Source organism: Anoplophora glabripennis, unplaced genomic scaffold, assembly GCF_000390285.2.
Source record: "Anoplophora glabripennis isolate ALB-LARVAE unplaced genomic scaffold, Agla_2.0 scaffold191, whole genome shotgun sequence".
NCBI classification, from domain to species: Eukaryota; Metazoa; Arthropoda; class Insecta; order Coleoptera; family Cerambycidae; genus Anoplophora; species Anoplophora glabripennis.
The window spans coordinates 358,321-382,727 of NW_019416357.1; the positions used below are offsets into that span (position 1 = coordinate 358,321).

The following is a 24,407-nucleotide window of genomic DNA, read 5'->3' on the forward strand; positions in this document are numbered from 1 at the left end:
TCTTAAGTAGAGGTCAAAAATCCAAGGGCGTAATCTGTGGCCAAAAATAAGGGTTTGTAGGAGGCACCGGTTAATGTTGGTAAAAAGTAAGACCCAACGAGAAAATATCCAATAACACCTACCCATACATTCAAAGAAAACTGATGTTGAAGTCAATATTCCATTATGGCATGAGGATTTTTATCAGGCCAAACGTGTTTATTATGATAGTTCATTACAGCACCTCTGGAAAAATTAAACGTTTTGTTCAATTTGTTGCAACATCCAGTGACAAAATTGTAGGCGGGCAGGGAAGTCTTGCGGCAGTAAGGCTTGAACCCTTTGTATTTGACACGGGTTGATACTTCAGAATGGACCAAACTAATTTATGATTCACATTAAGATTTGCAGCGATCTTCCTAATACTAGTATTTGGGTCCTCCTCAATTTTGTGGAGAAGAGCTTCTTCCAACTCAGGCGTTCTAACACTCGAAGGTCTTCCAGGAATTGGACCTTTCTGAAATGAGTCTGACTCCGAAAGACGTTGAAAAACATTTCTGAACATTCTTGGATTTGGAGTTGGACTATTTGGAAATCTTTTCATATAAATTCGCCTAGCCTCAGTACCATATCCATATGCAAGGCCATAAATGTAAACCATATTGTCCTTTTCAGCATTTGAATATGCTTAATTTGACAATATACAACACACAATATTAAATAAGAGGACAGCTTTTTATTATTATTGTTTTAACTCCATTAGATATGTTTAAGTAATTTAAGTAACTGTAAAAATGCGCTTGGTCAAATAAATCAATTTTGTTGGTAATCGGTTTGGAATACAAAAGAGTGTAAAGAAACTAAAAGTGAAGATAATACAATGGTGCACATGATGACCTATTTTATTTGTAATATTATACAGGGTGATATATTTTTTCGGAAAATAATAATTGATTACATCTACACCTCCGCCAATGGTAAGTTTCTAAAACTGGTAATTTTTGTTTCATACTGTCATATTAAATATACACCCGGAATTTGGTTAAATTATTTCAAGCGGTTTAGAAATTAAAAATTAAAGACTTTTTTTTAATTTTTGCCACGCTGTAGTTCGACAATGGCTGTCCTAACCTAAGACCCCACATTTATAATAACTTACAAAAACTCTTATTTTTGGCCACATAATACGATCCTGGATTCTTTACGTCTACTTAAGAAACACCCCGTATATATGGAACGCCACATACAAATCGTACAGAAAGTAATAATATACCATGTAACAATAAACAGTTTGTAATTTTATCTTTTAGGTAATATACGAGTACATAGTGACAAGTTTATAGAATCTTGATAAATATGTTTGATGTGTTTATTGAAATTAAAATTATTATCGATGTGTAAGCCCAAATTTTTTATTCATAATACCCAGTTGATTATTGACCCATTAACAATATTAGATTATATCACATGTTACATTTCTTATATACATACGACGTAACCGATTTGTTTCAGACCATTTGTCTTACATCGGTTTCAATATTCATATACTTACTGCTTTTTATTTTATTCATTTGATTCAGTAGCGGCTCAACAAGATTTGTATCAAATCAAATATGAAATAGAAATCAACATTGGCCTTAAGGTGCTATCTTGTGTTACATTACTTTTTATTGGCTAATTGTGAATTAATTTCTTTATTTTCACTATTTGCAATCGAATACGCAAATAACTATGAAATCGCAACATACCACCCTGATCAAATCCATTATAAAATAACTTTGATAATAAAAGGTCAAAAGAAACTGTCTTACTTTGATCTAATAATACTAAGAGTAACTTATAGCTGCGATACTGACAATTTTTAACGTACCCAATATTAATCATATAATTTTTAGGAAAACCGGATAGCATTGGTTAAAAATTTTATTTCTTTCAAGATGAGTGATATCTGGAACTACACCGCTAAATGATTTTTTCCAGGCAATACCTATCATTTTTATGAAAAAAAAAGAAAGCAGTCGAGTTAAAATTTTTAATAATTTCAAAAAGCCTTAAAACATATAAGAAAATCATCCCCGCCTACCGCTAGTACGCCCATAATTAAAACTGAACATATGCCAAAAAAATATATATTTTATTGACGGTAGGTAATATGTGTACCTGTGTATGAAAAGCTCAAACGGTTCCAGAGATATAAAAGAAAAACCCATTTACAGCAACTATCTTCGAACGCACTATCGACTTAACTGTTTGTAAATATTTAGCAAATTTGACTTTTTATTTAATTAAATTATTCGTTTTATTAGTAAATTTCAGTGTAACATCATGATGTTGGTGGAACATATTTTGTATCCACTAGCAAGACGGATGTATGATTATTATGCTCTCAATCATGTTGCAAATAAAGCGTTCATTTAAAAATAAATGATATTACATTGTTATTTTCATACAACGTCACCGGGTGACGAATATAGAACGTGGTTAAAATAAATTAACAACTCCAAATTGCTCGGTGTAACTCAGGAAATTTATTATCGATTATGAAATTAACAATTTGTCGCTTATATCAAACGATGGGCTCCAGACAGGCATTAAAATTGCTTGGGTTAAATGTTGGATGAGAATATCATCAGCTATACGTCGGTAAAAATTTATCACTAGTGTTTTTTAAAGTGAAACATTTATTTTTAGATTTAAATTGCTTAGAATACGATAATGGATATTCTTTGTTACTATATTATAGTTTCAAATGAAAAAAGAAAATTCTCTAAAAATCTGCTAAAAATAGTAAAAATAAAGTATACAGGGTGTTAGAAGTTTGGCTGCCTTAATTTTAACAAACGATAGAATACATTAAATAAAAAAAAACTGATAAGACATGGGTCCTAAACTCAACCATTTCCGAGAAAAAAATTATCAAAATCTCCATCTTGATGTACAAAAGGGATCTTGACATAACTGCGTGCATAGAATACCATAAAATACAAAGATTATCACTTTTTTGAACTTCTTGCTTAATTCTAAAAACTATTTAGCGTTGTAATAAATTTAAAATTCGATGAAACTCATATCGAGCAATGTGACAACGGCGCAGCACGGCGGCGGTTAAACGAGGTACTAAGCTGTTAAATAATACGCAATTCAGTTGGTATCTGGAATTGGACCGTGTCTGAGTGTTTTTTTGCGTACCACTATTTCCTTTTCTTGAGGTATTTTCCAGAGATTGTGAGAAAATTGGATTCGGAGATGTCGTGCGTGCACCGAAAATGGTGGTGGACATTTTGAGCATATGTTGTAGTTTGTTTTGTACTTGCGCGTTTAAAAAGTACTGAATTTTGCTTTTTTGGTAAGTACTTAAATCATTTTTAATGCGTATGATTATTTGGACGTGAATTTTGGGTACTTTGATTAAAAGTTAAGTTCCTGTTTTAAGGGATTCATAATTACTAAAATTCGAGCTAAAATTTAAGCACAACACTATCTTCGTACTACACAATCGATATATTTTATTTTTATTTAAAAACTGGAAAACAATTGTCTTGAAATTTACTAAATGTTTCACAATAATAGTTGTTTAAATTTTTTCCGTAGGACAAGTCTGCCGCGTGCACACGTGGTATGCATCAGCTGTGTGGCGTTAGGTTAAGCGCTGTTGTCACGTTGTGATGAAACTCCCCAATATTAATACTCGCTGTATTTTGAAAACTTCTTACGCCCCTGTAATATATAACTTTTTGTTCATTTATGATTACTCTATCTCATGCTGAAGTAATGGCAGTCAAATTTTTTACACCGTGTATAAACAAAGATAGAATATTGGACAGCAAGTTTTCTACGATCTATGTAAATAATAAATCGTCTTTTAATCATCTTAACAACTAAATACTGGGTTTTATACTTCGCTTTTTTCATGACTACAGACATTATAAAATATTACATCAGTCGTTTGTTAAATTCAAATTAGAACTCATAATTTGAATGTTTAAAACTTAGACGATGTTCAAAGGCATTTCTTAAAGATTTTTAAAGATTTAGCCTAATTCATCAGCTTCAATTTGGTATTTTTTTTATTTTCTGTACGATTACTTCTCATTGAGATATCGGGTATTGACTGAACAGTCCAATCAGTTGGAAGTTTTGCGTGTGAAGTTTTAGGGGAATTTTGAAAATTGGTATATTTATAGATTTTGACGTGCTCTTTCCGAATTTTTACTATGCAACCTCTTTTTTTTCCGGAAGTTGGCGCCATATTGGAAAAAATGGCGCTCCAAAACAGTTTTTCGACGATATTTCCTTTCCGACTCACTTTATGGTGAAAATATTTATGTAATAAATTAAGCTAGAGAACATTTCCTATAATTTATGTATTAACCTTTTTTCTGTGAAATGAATAGTTTCGGCATACGAGCGCCGCAAAGTCTAAAAAAATATTGTATATTGTATAAAAATCAAACAGGTGTATTGGCCAACAAACTTATTTCCACACCACCAAGGGGTAGAGTTTTGGCGCGTTTTTTTAGTGGTATCCCCAGTAGGCCTAATCCACATGTGATGCACTGTTGACTAAATTTAGTGCATTCTCCTTCGCTTCGTTATCCTTGATGGACCAGGTTTTGCGAGTTCTTCGTCTTCAGAACTGAGCAAAACCTCACGGATAGGAAGTTCTTCCAAGTTATCCGCGATAGGGTTTTCTTCTTCGACTTCATCACCTTCTTCCTCGATTTCGTCGAAGGTTTGCTGAAGAACTGTCTCCGTATCTTCCTCTTCATCACTATCTTGCAGATCAACATCCGAATTGTCGCAGGTACCTACCATTGTAATTCGCGCAGATAACTGAGCACTTTAGTCCAGCCTTTCTGCATCCGCAGGCTCCTTGACATCCTTTTTTACATTTACCAGAATTTAGTTTTAGCAAGTTTGCTGGAGCTGGGGGCTCGAGTGTGGTGACAGGAATTAGCCCATTCTTGCTTTTTTCCATCCCCCACCGCTCTGCATTTTTACCAACTCCATACCACTGCTGAACCGGGTGATAGGTTCGGAACGAATGTTGTCGTGCTGCTGCTTCTGTCGGTGGTAGCGATGCAAATGAGTTTGTTGGCCAATAAGCCTGTTGTAGTAGACTTTGCGGCGCTCGAACGCTGAAACTATTCATTTCATAGAAAAAAGGTTGATACATAAATTATAGCAAATGTTCTCTAGTTTAATTTTTTACATAACTATTTTCACCGTAAAGTGAGTCGGAAAGGAAATATCGTCGAAAAACTGTTTTGGAGCGACATTTTTCCAATATAGCAGCTACTTCCGAAAAAAAAAGAGGTGGCAAAGTAAAAATTCGGAAAGAGCACGTCAAAATCTATAAATATACCAATTTTCAAAACTCCCTTAAATCTTTACGGGCAACCCCCTTCTTGAGCGCCAACTGATTGAACTAGAAGAATCACCTTTTTTTCGATCATATATATCATGAACTAATGATCGTACACCGAACGGAAGATGGTATTTGGAAACCTGAATTAATCCTCTTCAAGGGCTTTTCGGTATGTTTGAGATTTTTTTTTGTACTCTATAGTCGCTAAATGACCCTGGTATTGATTACTCCAGAAAATTTTCTGAGCCGATATGCAGTTTTCAAAAGAAGAAAATAGTAAAATTTATGTCTTGTATTATTTCTTTTGATTGCGCCGAGAATGCTGCTCAAAAAATTTTTTCATCAAGTTTCAAAACTAGAAACTTCAAGCTTCAAGATGCTTCTTTTTTTCTCGATACGACCGTTATTCACTAAAAAAATTTGGAAATTTTCTAATTTTTTTGCTGAGTATATTAATACACAAGGTAATTGACTGTCCTTCACTTATAATTTATTAAACTTTTCCTCGTCCTTAATTTCGTTAAAATGTTTTACTTATCAACATGCGTATGTTTAAAAATTTGCGCCTCCTTTTTTTAAAATTAACATGTATGTAGTAGTTTACTGAATATTTTCGTCATAATGTAATGTTTTGCCTGCCCTTTTATTTATTTTTTATTCCTGCTATATGTTCCGGCTCTAATTGGATTGTTATGTGGAATAGTGTATGACGAAATAAACAGATAATAAATAAGTATATTTCGAAGTACAATGTATGTCCATTCCCAAGAGCTTAGTTAGCAAGACAAAATTGCAGCATTCATAACACAGCATTTTTCTCTGTAGTAAGATATATTTAACTTAATCACAAAGTACATATATCTGTAAATAATTCTAATAAGCATGTGGTTATTTTAAAGTACGTATTTAAGTAAGATTCTACCAGATTAAAAAGTAATTATTTATAAGATATTTGTATTTCTGAATAATTAAGTAGACCTTGTTATGAATAAAAAAATATTTTCTGTGTAGGTAAAGTGACAATCATATGCCAAAATAATTGACGATATTTTTTATTGTTAATAATCATTGAATTATAAAATCACAACCGATTTGACACATACATAAATATTTTGATTTTAAAAAAGTTCTGATTTTTGCTTTGACCTTTAGTAACACGTATCAATAGTTTATTTTTTCAAATTCCGTCGTAAACACTTAATTTTTTTTATTAATGTTCATACCCCGCCGCTGGACAAACTAGTGTAACCTCAGGAGACGGCATTCTTTTGGAATTTAATAACGAATTGTGTTCTGTTTCCAAATGCGGAACAACAACTGACCCCCTTCACATACACTGTAGGTTGCCTACAATTCATGTATTGTAATACGTGAATATGTGGCAGCGTACGCAAGAATTAAAGTGCAATTTAAAAAACTAGTTATAACTTGATTAAAAAAAAAAGAATTCAAGTTTCGTATTCAGGGGAGCACGTACTATTACCCCTAAAAAACTGACTCCCTCTTAAAGTTATAGCCTGTATTCCGGATATATAAATTTCTAGTAGCGGACAATCTAACTTTTAAATTATATTTGCAACAAGGAACGAGTTTTACCGCGCGAAATATAAACATTATGTTTCTATGTTCACTGTTAATTTATAGCTAATTAGTGATAAATTGTGACAATTATAGAACACACATTTTAAGCTCAACTATCAGCACTAGGAATTTTTTAATATGATACATTATGTCTGGGTTATTGTTCTTTAAAATGCCATCTATTACCCGTATTTTAAATATCAACTATCAACGAGTATAAAACGCGCACGTTTTTTAAATATTATGATTTTAATTCATAATATTTAAAAACAAATACATGTCATAAATCAGTTCAGAATATACAGGGTATCCTAAAACAAATGGGCCATACTTCACTGCTGACTGTTTTGGATGAAAATTAACATATCCTTTTTAAGGTAACTTTTATTTTACTTAAAGATTTCAGTAAAATTTGGCGTTGGACTGTTTTTAATAAACCGAAGATGAACTTAAGAATACACTGAGAGAATTTCTTTGCTACGGTTAGTAAAAATCCAGTAACCATAGTAAAATATCTGCATTAAATAGGAGCCAAGTGAGTTCCCTTCTTTCCACAAGAAAAACTGCTTTGCCGGAAGGAACTCACTTGCAGTAAGTAGACACTTTTGCTATAATCTCTTTGCTACCTCAAGCAAGTCAACTCATTAACCTCAAGCGACTAAACTCATTAACCCCAAACGAGTAACTCATTAACCCCAAGCGAGTCAACTCAACCCCAAGCGAGTCAACTCAATAAACCCAAGCGAGTAAACTCATTAACGCTAATAGAGTCAACTCATTAACTCCAAGTGAGTCAACTCCGTATTTACTATTTTTCGGTGTTGTTGGCTCTACTCACTTTTCATGCACCATGCAATGCAACTAAAACTGTTTTACATACTTTCAAACAAGCATAAATCATTTTAAAATCCCAAATCGAGAAGTAAAAGTTTGTATTCAGCCAGCATTGTGTGCATGTAATCACGCATACATATAAGTACTATACCCAAATTGAAAACTTTCTGGTTGTTAGATAACTGAAAACTGACTCAACCCTCCTTCCCAAAATCTATTTATTATAAAGAACCCAACGACTAACGATTGACGAACGTATATCCCTTGTTACGTGTTACAGCAGTAGTGGCGAAACTTCTAATTTCCCTATGGGCAAAACCCTGGTCAGCATAAGGCACGCGTAATCGCGCATGCGCACTGAGTCGAATTCCGGTTTATTCTGGAAATTATTAAGTGAGGCCTCGGTTACAGTAAGTGAGCCTTAATTTGTTACAAATAAGGACTGATTAACCCGAATTGGATCAATTCTAAAAAAGTACATTCACTTACCGAAGCAAAGCAACTCACTTGGGACAGATAGACAGTCGACTAAAATAAAATTTCAACTGAACTATCATATAGCCACAAGACTTTTTTTTGTTGCGGTAGCAAACACGTTTCAGCAAAACGTACTTACTTGTGGCAGCATGAACTTTTTTCTGTGACAGCAAAAGTTTTACCTTCTTAGCTAAAATATCTTAGTAGAGCCCCTCACTTGGTGGATTTCTTTCAGTGTATCTGAAACTGCTTTTTGCCTTTTAAAATGTGAAAAATATAGTCAATCCTGCATCTGGTGGTCATTGCTACTTAATGACTAAGATCTTCAATTTGGTCAAAAAGTGCTGTCTCACCTGTGGCATACTGATTAGACCTAACTAGTCCGAAACTGATCTATGTCCGATGAGTTCGGCCGACGCGTGATCCTAGCTTTGTTTACTAAATTCTTATGCAATTTTGTCCGTATTATCATTTCGAAATACGTGTCTTACTATACATAAATAATAATAATAACTAAGAAACACAAATAAGGCAACTGATACTTTGCTTCCAAAGTAAACAGGACTTCAAAAATAGGTATTTCTGGTGAGGCCATCTATTGGCAATTATATACCTCGGAAAGGTAGATCCTTGAATGACGTACTTTCAAAATTTCATGACATTTGGATGAATAGAAGCGGAGTTATTGCGCCTGAAGTGCCAGTATGTGTCATCGGTACAAAAATGAGCACCGAACAAAGAGCTAATATCAAGTTTTGTTTTAAACTTGGTAAAACTTATAACGACACTTTTCAATTGATGAACCAAGTTTATGGTGATGATTGTTTATCCTATAACAGAGTTCATGAACTCGGTTTAAAATCGGTCGTGAAAAATACATAAATGATAAGCAGCATGTTGGCCAACCGCGAATTCATCAAAGATCAGCCAAAATCTTATTGAAATTCATGGAATTAGAATTGGGCATCTCAAAAACATCAAATTATCACATTTTGGCCGAACATTTGGGCTACCAAAAAGAGTGTGTACCTACGATTTGTTAAGCACAAGTTAACTGACGGCTAAAAATTGCTTAGAATTCAACATTCAAATGACTTCATCAAGGAGGTTGAAAAGGTTAAAAACTTCCTTTACAACATTGTGACTGGTGACGAAACGTGGTGTTTTCAATATGATCTAGAAACCAAGCACCATAGTACCGAATGGAATGCGCCAGAAATGAAGACAATGTTGATTAGCTTTTACGATTCTAAGGGTATTGTCCACAAAGAGTTCTATTTTGGCGTTTTGAAGCGTTTGGTCATCGTATTCGTCGTATTCGTCTATAATATCGCGCAGAAGGAAGGCGTTTGTTGCACGATAATGCGCCATCTCATCAATATACAGTTGTGACCGATTTTTTGAGTAAAAATCACATTTCGACTATCAACCACTCCCCGTATTTGCTGGATTTGGCACCGTGTGACTTTAACCTTTTCGGAAAAACGCATATGCCGATGAAAGGAAAGCGTTTTGTGGACACAGGAGGAGCCATCCAAAACGTTTGTACCGACATCCTGAGAGGCCAATATCAGATAACTTTGACTACCGAAATTAATGCGCATTTAATCCAATAAAGTTGTACTCGGCTTATAGGGACCGCAAAAAATATTCCAAACAGGATGATTTTTTCAGGGTTTCTTGGCCTCCTGAGTATCTAACCAAAAGATCACACTCGAGCTCCTGGTAGGAGTTGTGCTATGGGGGTGGTTTCCTAAACATTTTTTTAAAGCAAAATGTCCTGCGCAAAGAAATGTTTAACATCAAATCGAATCCACGGATGCTTACTTTTTCTGCTTCTGGACTAAAACTATCAAATATTAAGAGAAATTATTTTGTATTCATACTCGTAAATCTGGGATGTAGGTATGTATTTATTTGATTAGTTCTTTTTCCGTTCTTTTAATAAATTAAGATGTTTATTTATTTAATTATGAAATTACAATTTCCACTAAAAATAAATTATGGGTACAGTAAATTCTACGATAAAAATGGAAGAGGTTAATTTCACATAAACTTGAAATACAAGTAAATAAACAAAATAGATATCCAAAAATGAATAACACTTGTTTTGGAATTAAACAATAACATATAATTACTAACGATAAGAATAATTAAATAAAAGAACAACAATAAAACATGAGAAAACAAAAAATCTATATAGACAAACAAAAATATTCACCTATCAATCTCATAACAATTGTAATATATCACATTACATTATTTAGACAAACCATTTAGATTAAAATACATATACACACACAATGTTCAACAAATAATAGTAATAATAATATTTTTTATAGTATCGATAATAAAAAAGTATTTATGCAATAACTAATCAACTGATTCTAGATTCAAAAATATCGCGAATTGTTTTTCTGGGCATATAAAATATACATTTTTTAACGTTTTTTTTTTTTCAATAAATAAGTACTCGTAATCATTTTAGCATCAGTTGGAAATGTGTTATAAATCTTCGGAGCTAAATAAGTGTAACTTTTGACGAATAGTTTTCGACATAAAAGGTGTATTGGAGTTGTGTTTGTGTCTGGTGTTATACCCATGAATCGGTAAGCATATTTCAGGTTTTGTAAAATGGTATCTGATATTTATTTTATAGAAATACAATTGTCTAATATCAAATAGCCCAGCATCTGCATACAAACGATCCGATGGATACATGTATTCTTTATTAAAAATTATAATAAATACATTTAAAATTTACCAGTTTACCAGTTTTGGGAAATATACATTCATTTTCTTTTACAGCTAGTTTTTTGGGACCAATTACTTTCGTCCCTTAGGAATACGAACCTTGCCCTTGTAGTTACGAGTATAATAATCAGAAAATGTGAAATGTAAAACATCGTACAAAACTCTAGACTTCTTTCAGCTGGCTACATATTTGCATTATCGTTTTAAGTGTGCAATAGCGTTGTGTCTATAGGAACGACAAAAAGTAAATAGAGTACAANGGTCTTTCACAGTTAAGGTTACAGGTATAATACATTCCGATAATATTACGCTAATCTTCATTTTCAACCTTTGTTAAAACAGAAATGTTTTTGAACATTTACTGAATTTTTTAAAGTATAATATTTATTTGGCGTTTTGGTTGTTCATATGAATTTTTAAGAATTAATTTGTCATAATAAAATTAAAATTGTAAAATAATAATTTGATTCTGACGCAACAACTTATCGAGTTATGTATGACCAGGTGATGGTAATAGTTAATAATAATAAATGTTTTATTGTAATGCACGGTGGTAATAGTTTAAATAACTAGATGGATTTCACACTTGCAGTGTACGATAATTCAATAAACATAGAAGTCTAAATAAAAAAGTTAGATAAATTTGGAACAAATACACTGAAGACGAATTTTTCAAGACAAAACATCTGAATCTGGTTCGAACTGAGGCAGTAATAAAATTTCCAGGGACGTATTTAAAAAAATTAAGTTGATGGTGGTTCTGGAAAAACGAAACATTACATATAAAAATTAATTATGCCATTCCATAGAGGGCAAAAAGTTGCTATGAGAAAAGTGTTCGTCTTTTTTGAATATCACCTCAAACAAGGCTGAAATGAAAGAAAATCAGATTTATAAAAATTTCAGTTTTTTTCAAATATTTTGAAAACTAATCATGTTAGTCTTGATTTTTTAGAGGCATAATGTTGGTCCCTTCATTACGCAACTTTGCCCCCATTTAAGATACTTCGTATCTCTTACTGAAATCAACTGATAAATACAATATAGGTAGTATTTTTTTATTTAAAATTTAAATTTTTTCATTTAAAATTTAAACTTTGGTGAAATTTAAGGGAACTATGAAAATTTTTTGAAAAATAAGAAAACATCTGTTTGTATTGATTAAGAAAAAAAATAGTTTGCATAATATACAACCCTTTCTGAGATCTGAGGGGAAGATATCCTTATTTAGAATTTAGAATAGGAGAAAATGTATGTGAATATACTTTTTTGATTGAATCGTCATGTGTTCCCATTTGAACAAATACACTTAACTCAAATATATAATTCAGTTATCCTCTCAAAAACTTATGTTCATCTGCTAGGCAATTAACCAGGTACAAAATTTGATTTAAATTATTAGGCAAAACACTTAAAACAACTTATTTGAAAATATATTTTGTTTTGTCAAATTTAAGGCCGTCTAGCGGCTATATAAAGAATAAAAATTTAATTCATCTTAATTTCACCTAAAAGTCTTCAGTAGTTACATATATGTACCTACATGAAATATTGCAACACCCTGTATAATATTTGTAAAGTCCATAATATTTGATTACTAAACTATCATCTACCGGTGAATACACTAAAGTAAAAATTTCAACTACAGTGTTTACAATAATAGTAAAAATGAGAAAAGTGGACACGAGAGACGATACGAGTTGGATTTTATTTTCCAGCAATGTTATCAGAACATAAAAAACAATACAGTGGCTTTCAACTTCAATAGCTTTTCAAATTTAAAGACGCTAGATGGCGGGTTGGTACTTCATTGATACTGCTCAAGCTCACGAATGACAAGGCATGGAAGTGATTGGGGATTTTTATGCGTATCAGACATCTATATAGCTGGTTAAAATATCGATTGGCGGTTAGTTTAACACGATGTCTCAGTATGTGGCACCGATTCTTGTGTTAAATCTCGGCTCAGAAATGATATTCGTGATTGCTCAACGACTGCAAGCTCAAAATATACCTCATGAACGGGCCACACTAGGTGATCATACATTTGTACACGACACACTTCCCACTTTTCACTTCTGCCGGCAGGTTTTTCGAAAATTCCTGCAATCTGCACGATGCTTTTTTGTTTGTACTCTTTCGTTTTGTATAAGGCTCGATTTAGTTAAGTACGTATTGCGCATCGCTTTATTAATTCTTTGTATATCTCACATCACAAAAATACGCGCATTTGTATAAACACTTCCTATAACAATCTCTGCAAAAGCAATAACTATAGAATTCCTGTTATATGTAGCTTCATGCTTCGAATAAGGCTTATATGTCAAATAGCAGTGGTGTAGGCAAGAGAATTTTTACGGGGGCAGAAAACAGTTCATGAAAGTAGGGGTAAACTCCGATGACAAACAATATTTTGTGTACGCCACAAATTCACGTGAATCAATAAAAAAATTCAATTGAAGATCGATTGCTTTTTTGTATGCTATCTGTATATATTATCTATTATTATTTGCTGAGTATATTGGTACGCTTGGTAAGATAGTATAAATTGGTAAAGTAATACTCATCGCTAATTTCCAAACAATATAAAACCTTACCCATCTATTCAAAACGATTCAAGACTCCATAAACATAGGTATTTAAATACCAACAGCTATAATCATCTTCTATTCAAGGACAACAAATTTAACAACATCCTGTGCAAATAAATACATATTGATTAGTATGCGTCTATGCTATCATAAAAAGTAAGAATATAAAAGATGCATTTAAAAAAATATATACACGACGACAATCCGCCGGCAAATCAATATCTTCCAACAGAAAAAATATTGATGAAATTCGTTTACAAAAATACTCTGGTATATGTTTACGTTTTAAAATGATAAATACATATGTAACTATTGATTGAATAGAAGCGAAACACAAAATAACATTTGGACGTCTTTGAGTGGGGTATTTTGTATTCCCTTAATTACAAAATGTAATTTTGAATTTATATGTAATTCACCCTTATATTGGTCGTAACCTTAATTGCGTGACGGAGTAAAAATATCAATTTTTAATTACACTATAGGTACTTACAGGGTGTAACTATAAAATGTTTGGCCAAATGTTAATAGCGGACTATATCTTAAAAAGGTTTCTATAAATATGAGATGGAAAATATTTTGTGTTCTACATTCAATAAGTGCGCTTTCAAAATTAATGAGAAGATAAGGATACGTCTTAAAATACCTGAGGAAATAAGCCGCATGTAAATAATATATTTTTTATTCATGGATATATCGTAAACTTTAGAATTATTTGTTTACCATCCCAATTTTGAACACGTTTTTAAATAGTATTCAATATTTTAAATGTTAATTACAATCTAAAAATTATCTGAAAGCAAATATTTTATTTAATCATTTTCTGCGTGATTAATGAAATATTTGTACAAAAAAAGTATTTTATAAAAATAATTTAGTTTTTAAAAATATTATAACCCCCTAATCTTGTCAAAAAATAAAAAAAATGTATAAAATTTTTATGTTTAGTTTAGTTGTGTTTTGAACATATTTTTAAAATGTCACATTCGACTAAAAGTTAAGAAAATATTAATTTTTCTTTTTGATGTAGAATCCGTCTATTTTATTGTTTGTTCGTCGTTAATATTCCCCCAATCTTTCTTGTTTCAGTTTTGGAAGAAATCATATCTGTTTTGATATCAAAACCGCTCATAGTAGACCTGATGAAACCTCAGACAACTCACGACCACAACAGCGTGCGTGCGATAATAGAGGACGTCACGCAATCATCAGCGATGAGACTGGACCCCATAAGTATGGGGAAGCTATGGGATCTCATAACCATGGTGTTTAAATGGCAAGTGTCCATGTCTGACAATTTAATAGGAATCACTTTAAGACATCTCTATGAAATAGAGAGCTACATCATCAATCCAGATACTCATCAGCAACTGCTCAGGGTCCAAAATTTGGTTGAAAACTTCAATAAGATTTTGGATCAAAAGGAAAAAACTGCCCTGCATGAAGATGTACTTTTTTGGCTCAAGAATTATAATGTTAGGGTTTCTCTCCTGCTGAGAATGGGGTTGCAGAATATGGACGGGAATTTTGTAGTTAACAATCTAGATCCTATTGCTGAAGAAATGCTTAGGAATTTGGGTAAGTAAGTCGGAAAAGGCATGAATCATTAAAAATTCTGTATGAATTATCTAAAAAATTATGGAAATATGATGAAATCTGTATGTGCTTGAACACCCTGCTGTACGTATTAAATGTTGGAAAAGGATCTATTCATATTATGTGGCATAGTGAGTACATATTTTGTAAATTCGATAACTGCATGTAGTGACATTCCTAAAAGAATAATCATCTGTTTTAACTAACATTATCACTTCACTTCAATAAAAGTGAAATAATTCTATCCTACCCCTTTCTTAAAAAAAATCCATAAATCCAAATAAATAGTTCTAGAATTATGCACTGACAGAATTTCTTTGCTATGGTTAGTAAAAATCCATTAACCGTAACAAAACATCTGCATTAAATAGGCGCCAAGAGAGTTACCTACGCAAATACCAAATTGAAAACTTTCTGGCAGTTGTTAGACAACTGAAAACTGACTCGACACTCGATGACAAAACATCTATTTATTACAAAGGACCCAACGACTAATGATTGACGAATTTATATCCTGTGTTACGTGTTACAGCAAAATGGCGAAACTTCTAACTTCTCTATGGGCGAAGCCATGGTCAGCATAAGGCACGCGTAATCGCGCATGCGCACTGAGTCGAATTCCGGTTTATTCTGGAAATTATTAAGTGAGGCCTCGGTTACAGTAAGTGAGCCTTAATTTGTTACAAATAAGGACTGATTAACCCGAATTGGATCAATTCTAAAAAAGTACATTCACTTACCGAAGCAAAGCAACTCACTTGGGACAGATAGACAGTCGACTAAAATAAAATTTCAACTGAACTATCATATAGCCACAAGACTTTTTTTGTTGCGGTAGCAAACACGTTTCAGCAAAACGTACTTACTTGTGGCAGCATGAACTTTTTTCTGTGACAGCAAAAATTTTACCTTCTTAGCTAAAATATCTTAGTAGAGCCCCTCACTTGGTGGATTTCTTTCAGTGTATCTGAAACTGCTTTTTGCCTTTTAAAATGTGAAAAATATAGTCAATCCTGCATCTGGTGGTCATTGCTACTTAATGACTAAGATCTTCAATTTGGTCAAAAAGTGCTGTCTCACCTGTGGCATACTGATTAGACCTAACTAGTCCGAAACTGATCTATGTCCGATGAGTTCGGCCGACGCGTGATCCTAGCTTTGTTTACTAAATTGTTATGTAATTTTGTCCGTATTATCATTTCGAAATAGAACAAAGAGCTAATATCAAGTTTTGTTTTAAACTTGGTAAAACTTATAACGACACTTCAATTGATGAACCAAGTTTATGGTGATGATTGTTTATCCCATAAGAGAGTTCATGAACTCGGTTTGAAATCGGTCGTGAAAAATACATAAATGATGAGCAGCATGTTGGCCAACCGCGAATTCTTCAAAGATCAGCCAAAATCTTTCATGGAATTAGAATTGGGCATCTCAAAAACATCAAATTGTCACATTTTGGCCGAACATTTGGGCTACCAAAAAGAGTGTACCTACGATTTGTTAAGCACAAGTTAACTGACGGCTAAAAATTGCTGAGAATTCAACATTCAAATGACTTCATCAAGGAGGTCGAAATGGTTAAAAACTTCCTTTACAACATTGTGACTGGTGATGAAACGTGATGTTTTCAATATGATCTAGAAACCAAGCACCATAGTACCGAATGGAATGCGCCAGAGCCACAACCCAAAACATATCGGTTGGAGAAGTCAGAAATGAAGACAATGTTGATTAGCCTTTACGATTCTAAGGGTATTGTCCACAGAGTTCTATTTTGGCGTTTAGAAGCGTTTGGTCATCGTATTCGTCGTATTCGTCCATAATATCGCGCAGAAGGAAGGCGTTTATTGCACGATAATGCGCCATCTCATCAATATACAGTTGTGACCGATTTTTTGAGTAAAAATCACATTTTGACTATTAACCACTCCCCGTATTCGCCGAATTTGGCACCGTGCGACTTTAACCTTTTCGGAAAAACGCATATTCCGATGAAAAGAAACCGTTTTGTGGACACAGGAGGAGCCATCCAAAACGTTTGTACCGACATCCTGAGAGGCCAATATCAGATAACTTTGTCTACCGAAATTAATGCGCATTTAATCCAATAAAGTTGTACTCGGCTTATAGGGACCGCAAAAAATATTCCAAACAGGATGATTTTTTCAGGGTTGCTTGGCCTCCTGAGTATCTAACCAAAAGATCACACTCGAGCTCCTGGTAGGAGTTGCGCTATGAGGGTGGTTTCCTAAACATTTTTTTAAAGCAAAATGTCCTGCGCAAAGAAATGTTTAACATCAAATCGAATCCACGGATGCTTACTTTTTCTGCTTCTAGACGAAAACTATCAAATATTAAGAGTAATTATTTTGTATTCATACTCGTAAATCTGGGATGTAGGTATGTATTTATTTGATTAGTTCTTTTTCCGTTCTTTTAATAAATTAAGATGTTTATTTATTTAATTATGAAATTACAATTTCCACTAAAAATAAATTATGGGTACAGTAAATTCTACGATAAAAATGGAAGAGGTTAATTTCACATAAACTTGAAATACAAGTAAATAAACAAAATAGATATCCAAAAATGAATAACACTTGTTTTGGAATTAAACAATAACATATAATTACTAACGATAAGAATAATTAAATAAAAGAACAACAATAAAACATGAGAAAACAAAAAATCTATATAGACAAACAAAAATATTCACCTATCAATCTCATAACAATTGTAATATATCACATTACATTATTTAGACAAACCATTTAGATTAAAATACATATACACATACAATGTTCAACAAATAATAGTAATAATAATATTTTTTATAGTATCGATAATAAAAAAGTATTTATGCAATAACTAATCAACTGATTCTAGATTCAAAAATATCGCGAATTGTTTTTCTGGGCATATAAAATATACATTTTTTAACGTTTTTTTTTTTCAATAAATACTCGTACTCGTAATCATTTTAGCATCAGTTGGAAATGTGTTATAAATCTTCGGAGCTAAATAAGTGTAACTTTTGACGAATAGTTTTCGACATAAAAGGTGTATTGGAGTTGTGTTTGTGTCTGGTGTTATACCCATGAATCGGTAAGCATATTTCAGGTTTTGTAAAATGGTATCTGATATTTATTTTATAGAAATACAATTGTCTAATATCAAATAGCCCAGCATCTGCATACAAACGATCCGATGGATACATGTATTCTTTATTAAAAATTATAATAAATACATTTAAAATTTACCAGTTTACCAGTTTTGGGAAATATACATTCATTTTCTTTTACAGCTAGTTTTTTGGGACCAATTACTTTCGTCCCTTAGGAATACGAACCTTGCCCTTGTAGTTACGAGTATAATAATCAGAAAATGTGAAATGTAAAACATCGTACAAAACTCTAGACTTCTTTCAGCTGGCTACATATTTGCATTATCGTTTTAAGTGTGCAATAGCGTTGTGTCTATAGGAACGACAAAAAGTAAATAGAGTACAAAGAACTCAGCAGTGTGTATCCGCTGTAGACAAAAGAATGGATGGAAACGAAAACAGGCGTTCGACCGTAAAAAAAATTAACGGGGCGGTCGTTTCTCATTTATCTAGAATTGGATGCGATTCATACTTGCATGTCTGTATCATTATTAATAAAATGACAAAAATTCGTATCTATAGGGCGAGTCAAGTTTTTGTAGTCAAAGTTTAATACTCCATAGAAGAGAGAGAAAAACGTTTATGTAGATATAGTTCGTACTTAGAACTTGTTTTCGAGGAACAAAGTATTGAAGAATTAACCAAAATTCTTATTCAAATATTTCTGAAGATGTTTAAAGTAGATTGATAAAACTTGAATTTATGATTTGTTTAATTATGCGCAAAATGTCATCAAGTTGGTATACAAATCAGTCAAATAGTGGCGTAGGTACTTAAAAACAGTCACTAAAATAATTTGTCACTTTTGTGTTATTTTTTTAAATTTAAAGTAAATTTCGAAATTCGAAAACAACTAATAAATTTGACAAAGAAATATAGAAACTTTTTGCGCACAGTCTCAGCTACATACTCTCCTTACTTTTAATGAATTTTCACAACCTTCACTCACTCATCCGTCGTACAACGCTCTTTTTTGTCTAACCGCAACGTGTTTACTACAACATGTAACCCTGCACAATGTTACCAACACTTCGAAATAAAAATATGCACAATTCAAATCCTGCAAAATATTGTAATTTAATCAAACTTACCTATATACAAAGTTGCACCCCTGAGGAGTTATTAGCCCCCAACGTGGGGCCCTAAATTTCGAAAAAAATTAATATCTGCAACACTTTATCGCAGAAGAACCAAATTTGGTACATGATTTAGGTTTATTACTGGTCTTGTTTGACCCCTAAAATTGTACCGAACTTTTTTTTCATTGACCGAATTGAAAAATAATAATATTAATTTACAGCAGAATGTAATTTAAAAAAAATATTTTACTCTTGTTAAATTTTAAAAAACTTTATGGTTTTCAAGAATAACCGTATTAACTGAAACAAGATTTTAACGGTGTTTATTAGAAAATATTCGAAAAGGCAATAAATTTATCTTTCAAACTTGTCAGTTAGTTATAAAATTATTTTGTTTCAACAATTGCCTCTGATTGTTGTTGAAAAAATATCAATTATTATTTTTTATTATTTATTTGTGTTTTTTACTTAATACAATACATATTCGCTTAAAAACTACCTAGGTACTTGTTTTCTTTTTGTAGAATTAGGAGAGAAGTGAAGTAAAATTTACTTGGCCAATTGTCAAATTTTAAAGATAAAGCCTACTACTAACTTTTTTCTAACACAGAAAATTTTTCCTGAAAAATTTTTTTTTAGTAAACGTCATGAGTAGAATATTTTCATTTACCTTATATCTCCCTTTTTACGGGAAGTTACCGTTTCCACATGTTTTATTACCACAGATTTCTAAAACTTCTTTGGAATTATTTTTTAAGCAAAAAAGATTGACAAAAAAAAATTTCATATAACAAAAATTTTTCCCAAATATTACGTACTTTATTGGTGACATTGTTCAATTTTTCGGGCAGCCTTTCTTACAAACGGCTAATTTTAGTACAGCTGAATTAAAGTTAGCAAAAATTTGCACTTAATTAATTTCGAAATGTTAATTAACAATTTAATTGACACTCCAAACAATTATGTATTGTGTAAAATGTATTTCGTAACATTTTCCATGAAATTGCAATTACAGTTATTAATTCTGATAATATAAAAATTTCAGTCAAGCCACAGACATTGCTTCGGATTTCTAAGAATATGATTAACGCATATTTTTATGCGAGATACAGCTATTTGTCACACATGTTGATATTAACCCTCTAACAGCGGCGTCCGCAGAAATTAGTTTATGGTTATAAATGGTGTTTCAAAATTCATGCAAGAGGTCATTTTGATAGAAAACACAGGTTTTTAATTAAAAATTATAAGTTTTTTATTGATTCACAAACTATACTTTGGAACATACGCACTTTTTTGTCGAAATTTTCCAATACCATTTTGAATAAATGCGACTGAATTTCGTTGGCACGGCGCTCAATTTCCGCCTTCACTGCGTGAATGGTCGTGGGTTTGTTGGCATAAACCTTGGACTTGAAGAAACCCCAAAGAAAAAAGACCAACAGCGTTAAATTGCATGATCTGGGCCGTCAATTCTGATCATCAATACGGGAAATTACACTACCAGGAAATGATTCATGCAGTAATTGGATTGTTTCTCGGTCTGTATGGCATGTGACACAGTTTTGTTGCTTCCGCACTAGCGATATCGCGTCACCGATTGTTTTATTTCGGCAATAATTTATTTCTATTGTATAGAAAAATCTAATCAATAAATGCGATCATTTACAGTAAAAACCAGTTAGAGACGCAATTTCTTTTTGTTTGGTAGATACTTATCGATTTTCATTAAAATGTGATAAAAAGATGTCCGTTCCCGATTAATCTGTCGATCAGAATATTTATCCTTTGAGCATCAAGAATACCTGTAGATTGGCATCTATTACATAACTTTTTAACTAAATTTTAAAAGGTTAAATATGTAATCGTATTCGAATGTTTACCTGTATCACATTTTAATTTTTTTAAATGTATTGTTCCATTCTATGTCTACATGTAATCAAAATTGCCGTTGCTCTCATAATGTAAGTACAATAGAATATCCCAAAAAAAGACTCGAACCCCCGAACATTTTTTTCAGGAATCCTATCAAAAAAGCTTCACATAAAAGTTGTAGGATATCAAGAAACCAATATGCTGGTGATATGTTAGATTTAACCTTGACTTAAGTTTCAAGGTCAAACAATTTTTATTCCAGGAGTCGATAGAGCGTTAAATTTTACGTCCGAATAACTGACCTAACACCTGATTGGATATCAGTGTCCAGAATTGTCATATCGTCAAATTTTAATTATTAATCTGACAATGTGTTACATTTCAAAATTACTGTCAAGCTTTATTAAGTGCATCTATTAAATTATGTTACTTTATAACCATTATTTTTTGTGAAATGAAATGACTTACAAGGACATCCTAGAAAAATTATTTGATTCCGACGTAAAATGTGGCGCTGTTGCTGACATAAATAAGTTGACCTCAGTTCAACCTGTGGTGAAGGTCAAAGCCAAGGTCACCATCTAATTTGCCAATAAAAATTCTACAAATTTTTCTTGAAACATAGTTTTCGAATTATTCAGAGGAATAATGTGTTTGACTCCGATGACCTGCAAACACATACAAGAAAAATTTTCTGACGCCATATTCGGACTTAAAATTTAGAATAAAAAACATGCTGTTCCATTTAATATTTACAAGTTGTTCTTGATTTGACCTTGAAGCTTAAGGTTATATGAAATCGTCACCAGTTTATTTTTTTCTTGTTACTCTATAACTATCTGAAACTTTTTTGATAGGACCCAGCTATTACGGTTACACCGAAAAAAAACATTTAGTGCTCACCCCATTTAAAGATAAAATTAGTGGCTATTCATTTTGCATACTTATTTATTAAATAAAACAGTCAGCCCGATATACTCGTATTTCAATGTTCAAATTGTTTTTAATGAAATTGTAAAATAATAATATAATAAAAACACAGGAATTAGTAAATTTTTTATTGGATAATTAAAGTTATAGCCTTTAAAGTACTGCCAAGAATGAGATTTGTACTTGACATTACTGTTAATTTATTAAGAGAAAGTTAAACGGAAAAGGCACACTAGTATTTATTGACAAGAAATTAGCAATTTTATTATTATAATAAATTTTTATTTCTTACTTTTAGTATTAAGACGATACTTTGGACTCTAGAACATTAGGATCGCATCTCTTTTTATCAAACATTGGAAAAATAATAGGCAGCGGGCCGTTTATTCTAAAACATATTTGTGGTCGTTACGTTAATAGTACATTTTTTTTAAATTTTAATGATTATAAATACCTAATAAGTAAAACTTGTAATTGCTTTCGATACATTTAACTTTAAAAATAATCTATATGTTTCTTTATATCTACATTAATTTCACCATTCTCATACACAAAACCACATTTAAATATGGTGTAAGTATTTGTGGTTAAACTAGCATTATTTATGGTGATACATATTTATTCTTCGTATTTGATACAATTTGTAAATTTTATACTTATATTTGATCATGCTTAACAAAAGTTAATGTCCATGTATTACCTTTTATAGATCCCGAGAAAATTAAGACTAAAGTTGCGTTATCGATTTTGAACACACGCGACAACTTTTTTCGAGAGTGAAAAAAGCCCATAACTCCGCTGTTTATTAGCGAATCGTGACGAATCTTTTTTCAAATTAAAGATTTTTTTATCCTTTTTTAGTAGATGTAATAAAATACTAAAAAATATATAAATTAAGGGCGTATTTAATTTTGCAACTTAGGACATTTGTTAAATAATTTCCCTTAGCTATAAAAATGCATTTTTTGAGACGAAACAATGGAACTCGATAGCTTTTTGTTAAATAATGATGATAATAATAATAATAAGCATTTATTCATGTCAACCTTCATAGGATATGAAACGCCAGTAGGAACACAATAGAATAGACACTGAAATACAATATAAAAAAAATTGTTTAACTACCTATTATCATAATTGTAAAATTCTTGCAAACTGTAAAAACAGTTTTGCAAGAATAGTCCACTTATAATTAGTTTTTTATGATGCACTTTAATACTTGTGTACGCCGCCACTGTAATATTCATGTATTACAAATACATGAATTCTAGGCAAGCTACAGTGCATGTGAAGGGAGATAGTGCGGATTAGCAGTGACAAAGCGAAGGGAGTCAGTTGTTGTTTCGTATTTGGAGACAGTACATCTAACTGTGAATTAGAATGTTTTTCATGGCTGGAAGCCCTCGACAGACTATTTTGTATTTCATTTATCATTATTGATGACTGCTTGAGTTTTTTGCTAAGTACTTGTTAAATACTGTTTGTGTGCCGAACACCCACTCAACAAAAGTAACTCGCGGCGAATGGTGTGGAATTGTGCATGCGCTGCGACTAAAGGGCGCCGTTATTTGAAGTTATACTCTCTTCTCCGGCGGCAGAGTACGAAAATTACTCAAAAAAGGTTTAAAAAAATGTTTTTACGACGGAATTTGAAAAAAATAAACTATTGATGTGTTTCTAAAGGTCAAAGGAAGCCTGTGTATAAATATGGCCCCCACTCAAAGTTAACACCCTGCATAATGAGGGGAATACCGCTCACCAAAATTTGTATACTAACACGATTAAGTACAATTATTTCTCGGTATTATTCTAATTATAACTAAAATATTACTTAAGTTACCCAAATAACAAAAAGACCAGGCGCGGGCCCCCGGTCAATTGATTTAGCCACGCTAACATAAACAACTGTAGGTAAATAATTACTTGAGTACATTACTGAAGTATTATTCATATATTACTTAGTATTTCTCGAATATTACTCGATATTATTCAAGTATTACTTACTATTTTCAGAATTTATATTTCGCAGTATATCTCTGGCTTGTATACTATATTACTCCTACCATTTTCCTTTTGCTCTATATTCTATTCATGATATCTTTATTTCGTTTTGTTACAGATCTCTACCACGGATGCTGTATCGCAGAGTATTTGTGAAAAATGCTGTCACATAATCA

General features: G+C 32.1%; 2 protein-coding genes across 2 annotated transcripts in view; both read left to right on the top strand.

Annotated features, from left to right (window-relative positions):
- LOC108905810 (disco-interacting protein 2) overlaps positions 1–24,407 on the top strand; it is a 536,129-nt gene that overhangs the window by 39,127 nt on the left and 472,595 nt on the right. The gene's annotated exons all lie outside the window — the stretch shown is intronic.
- On the top strand, positions 12,772–15,170 carry LOC111691433 (protein OSCP1-like). The gene is made up of 2 exons (XM_023454245.1): positions 12,772–13,028; positions 14,674–15,170. The coding sequence occupies exons 1-2, from the start codon at positions 12,917–12,919 to the stop codon at positions 15,168–15,170; spliced, it is 609 nt and encodes a 202-aa protein (XP_023310013.1). The 5' UTR covers positions 12,772–12,916.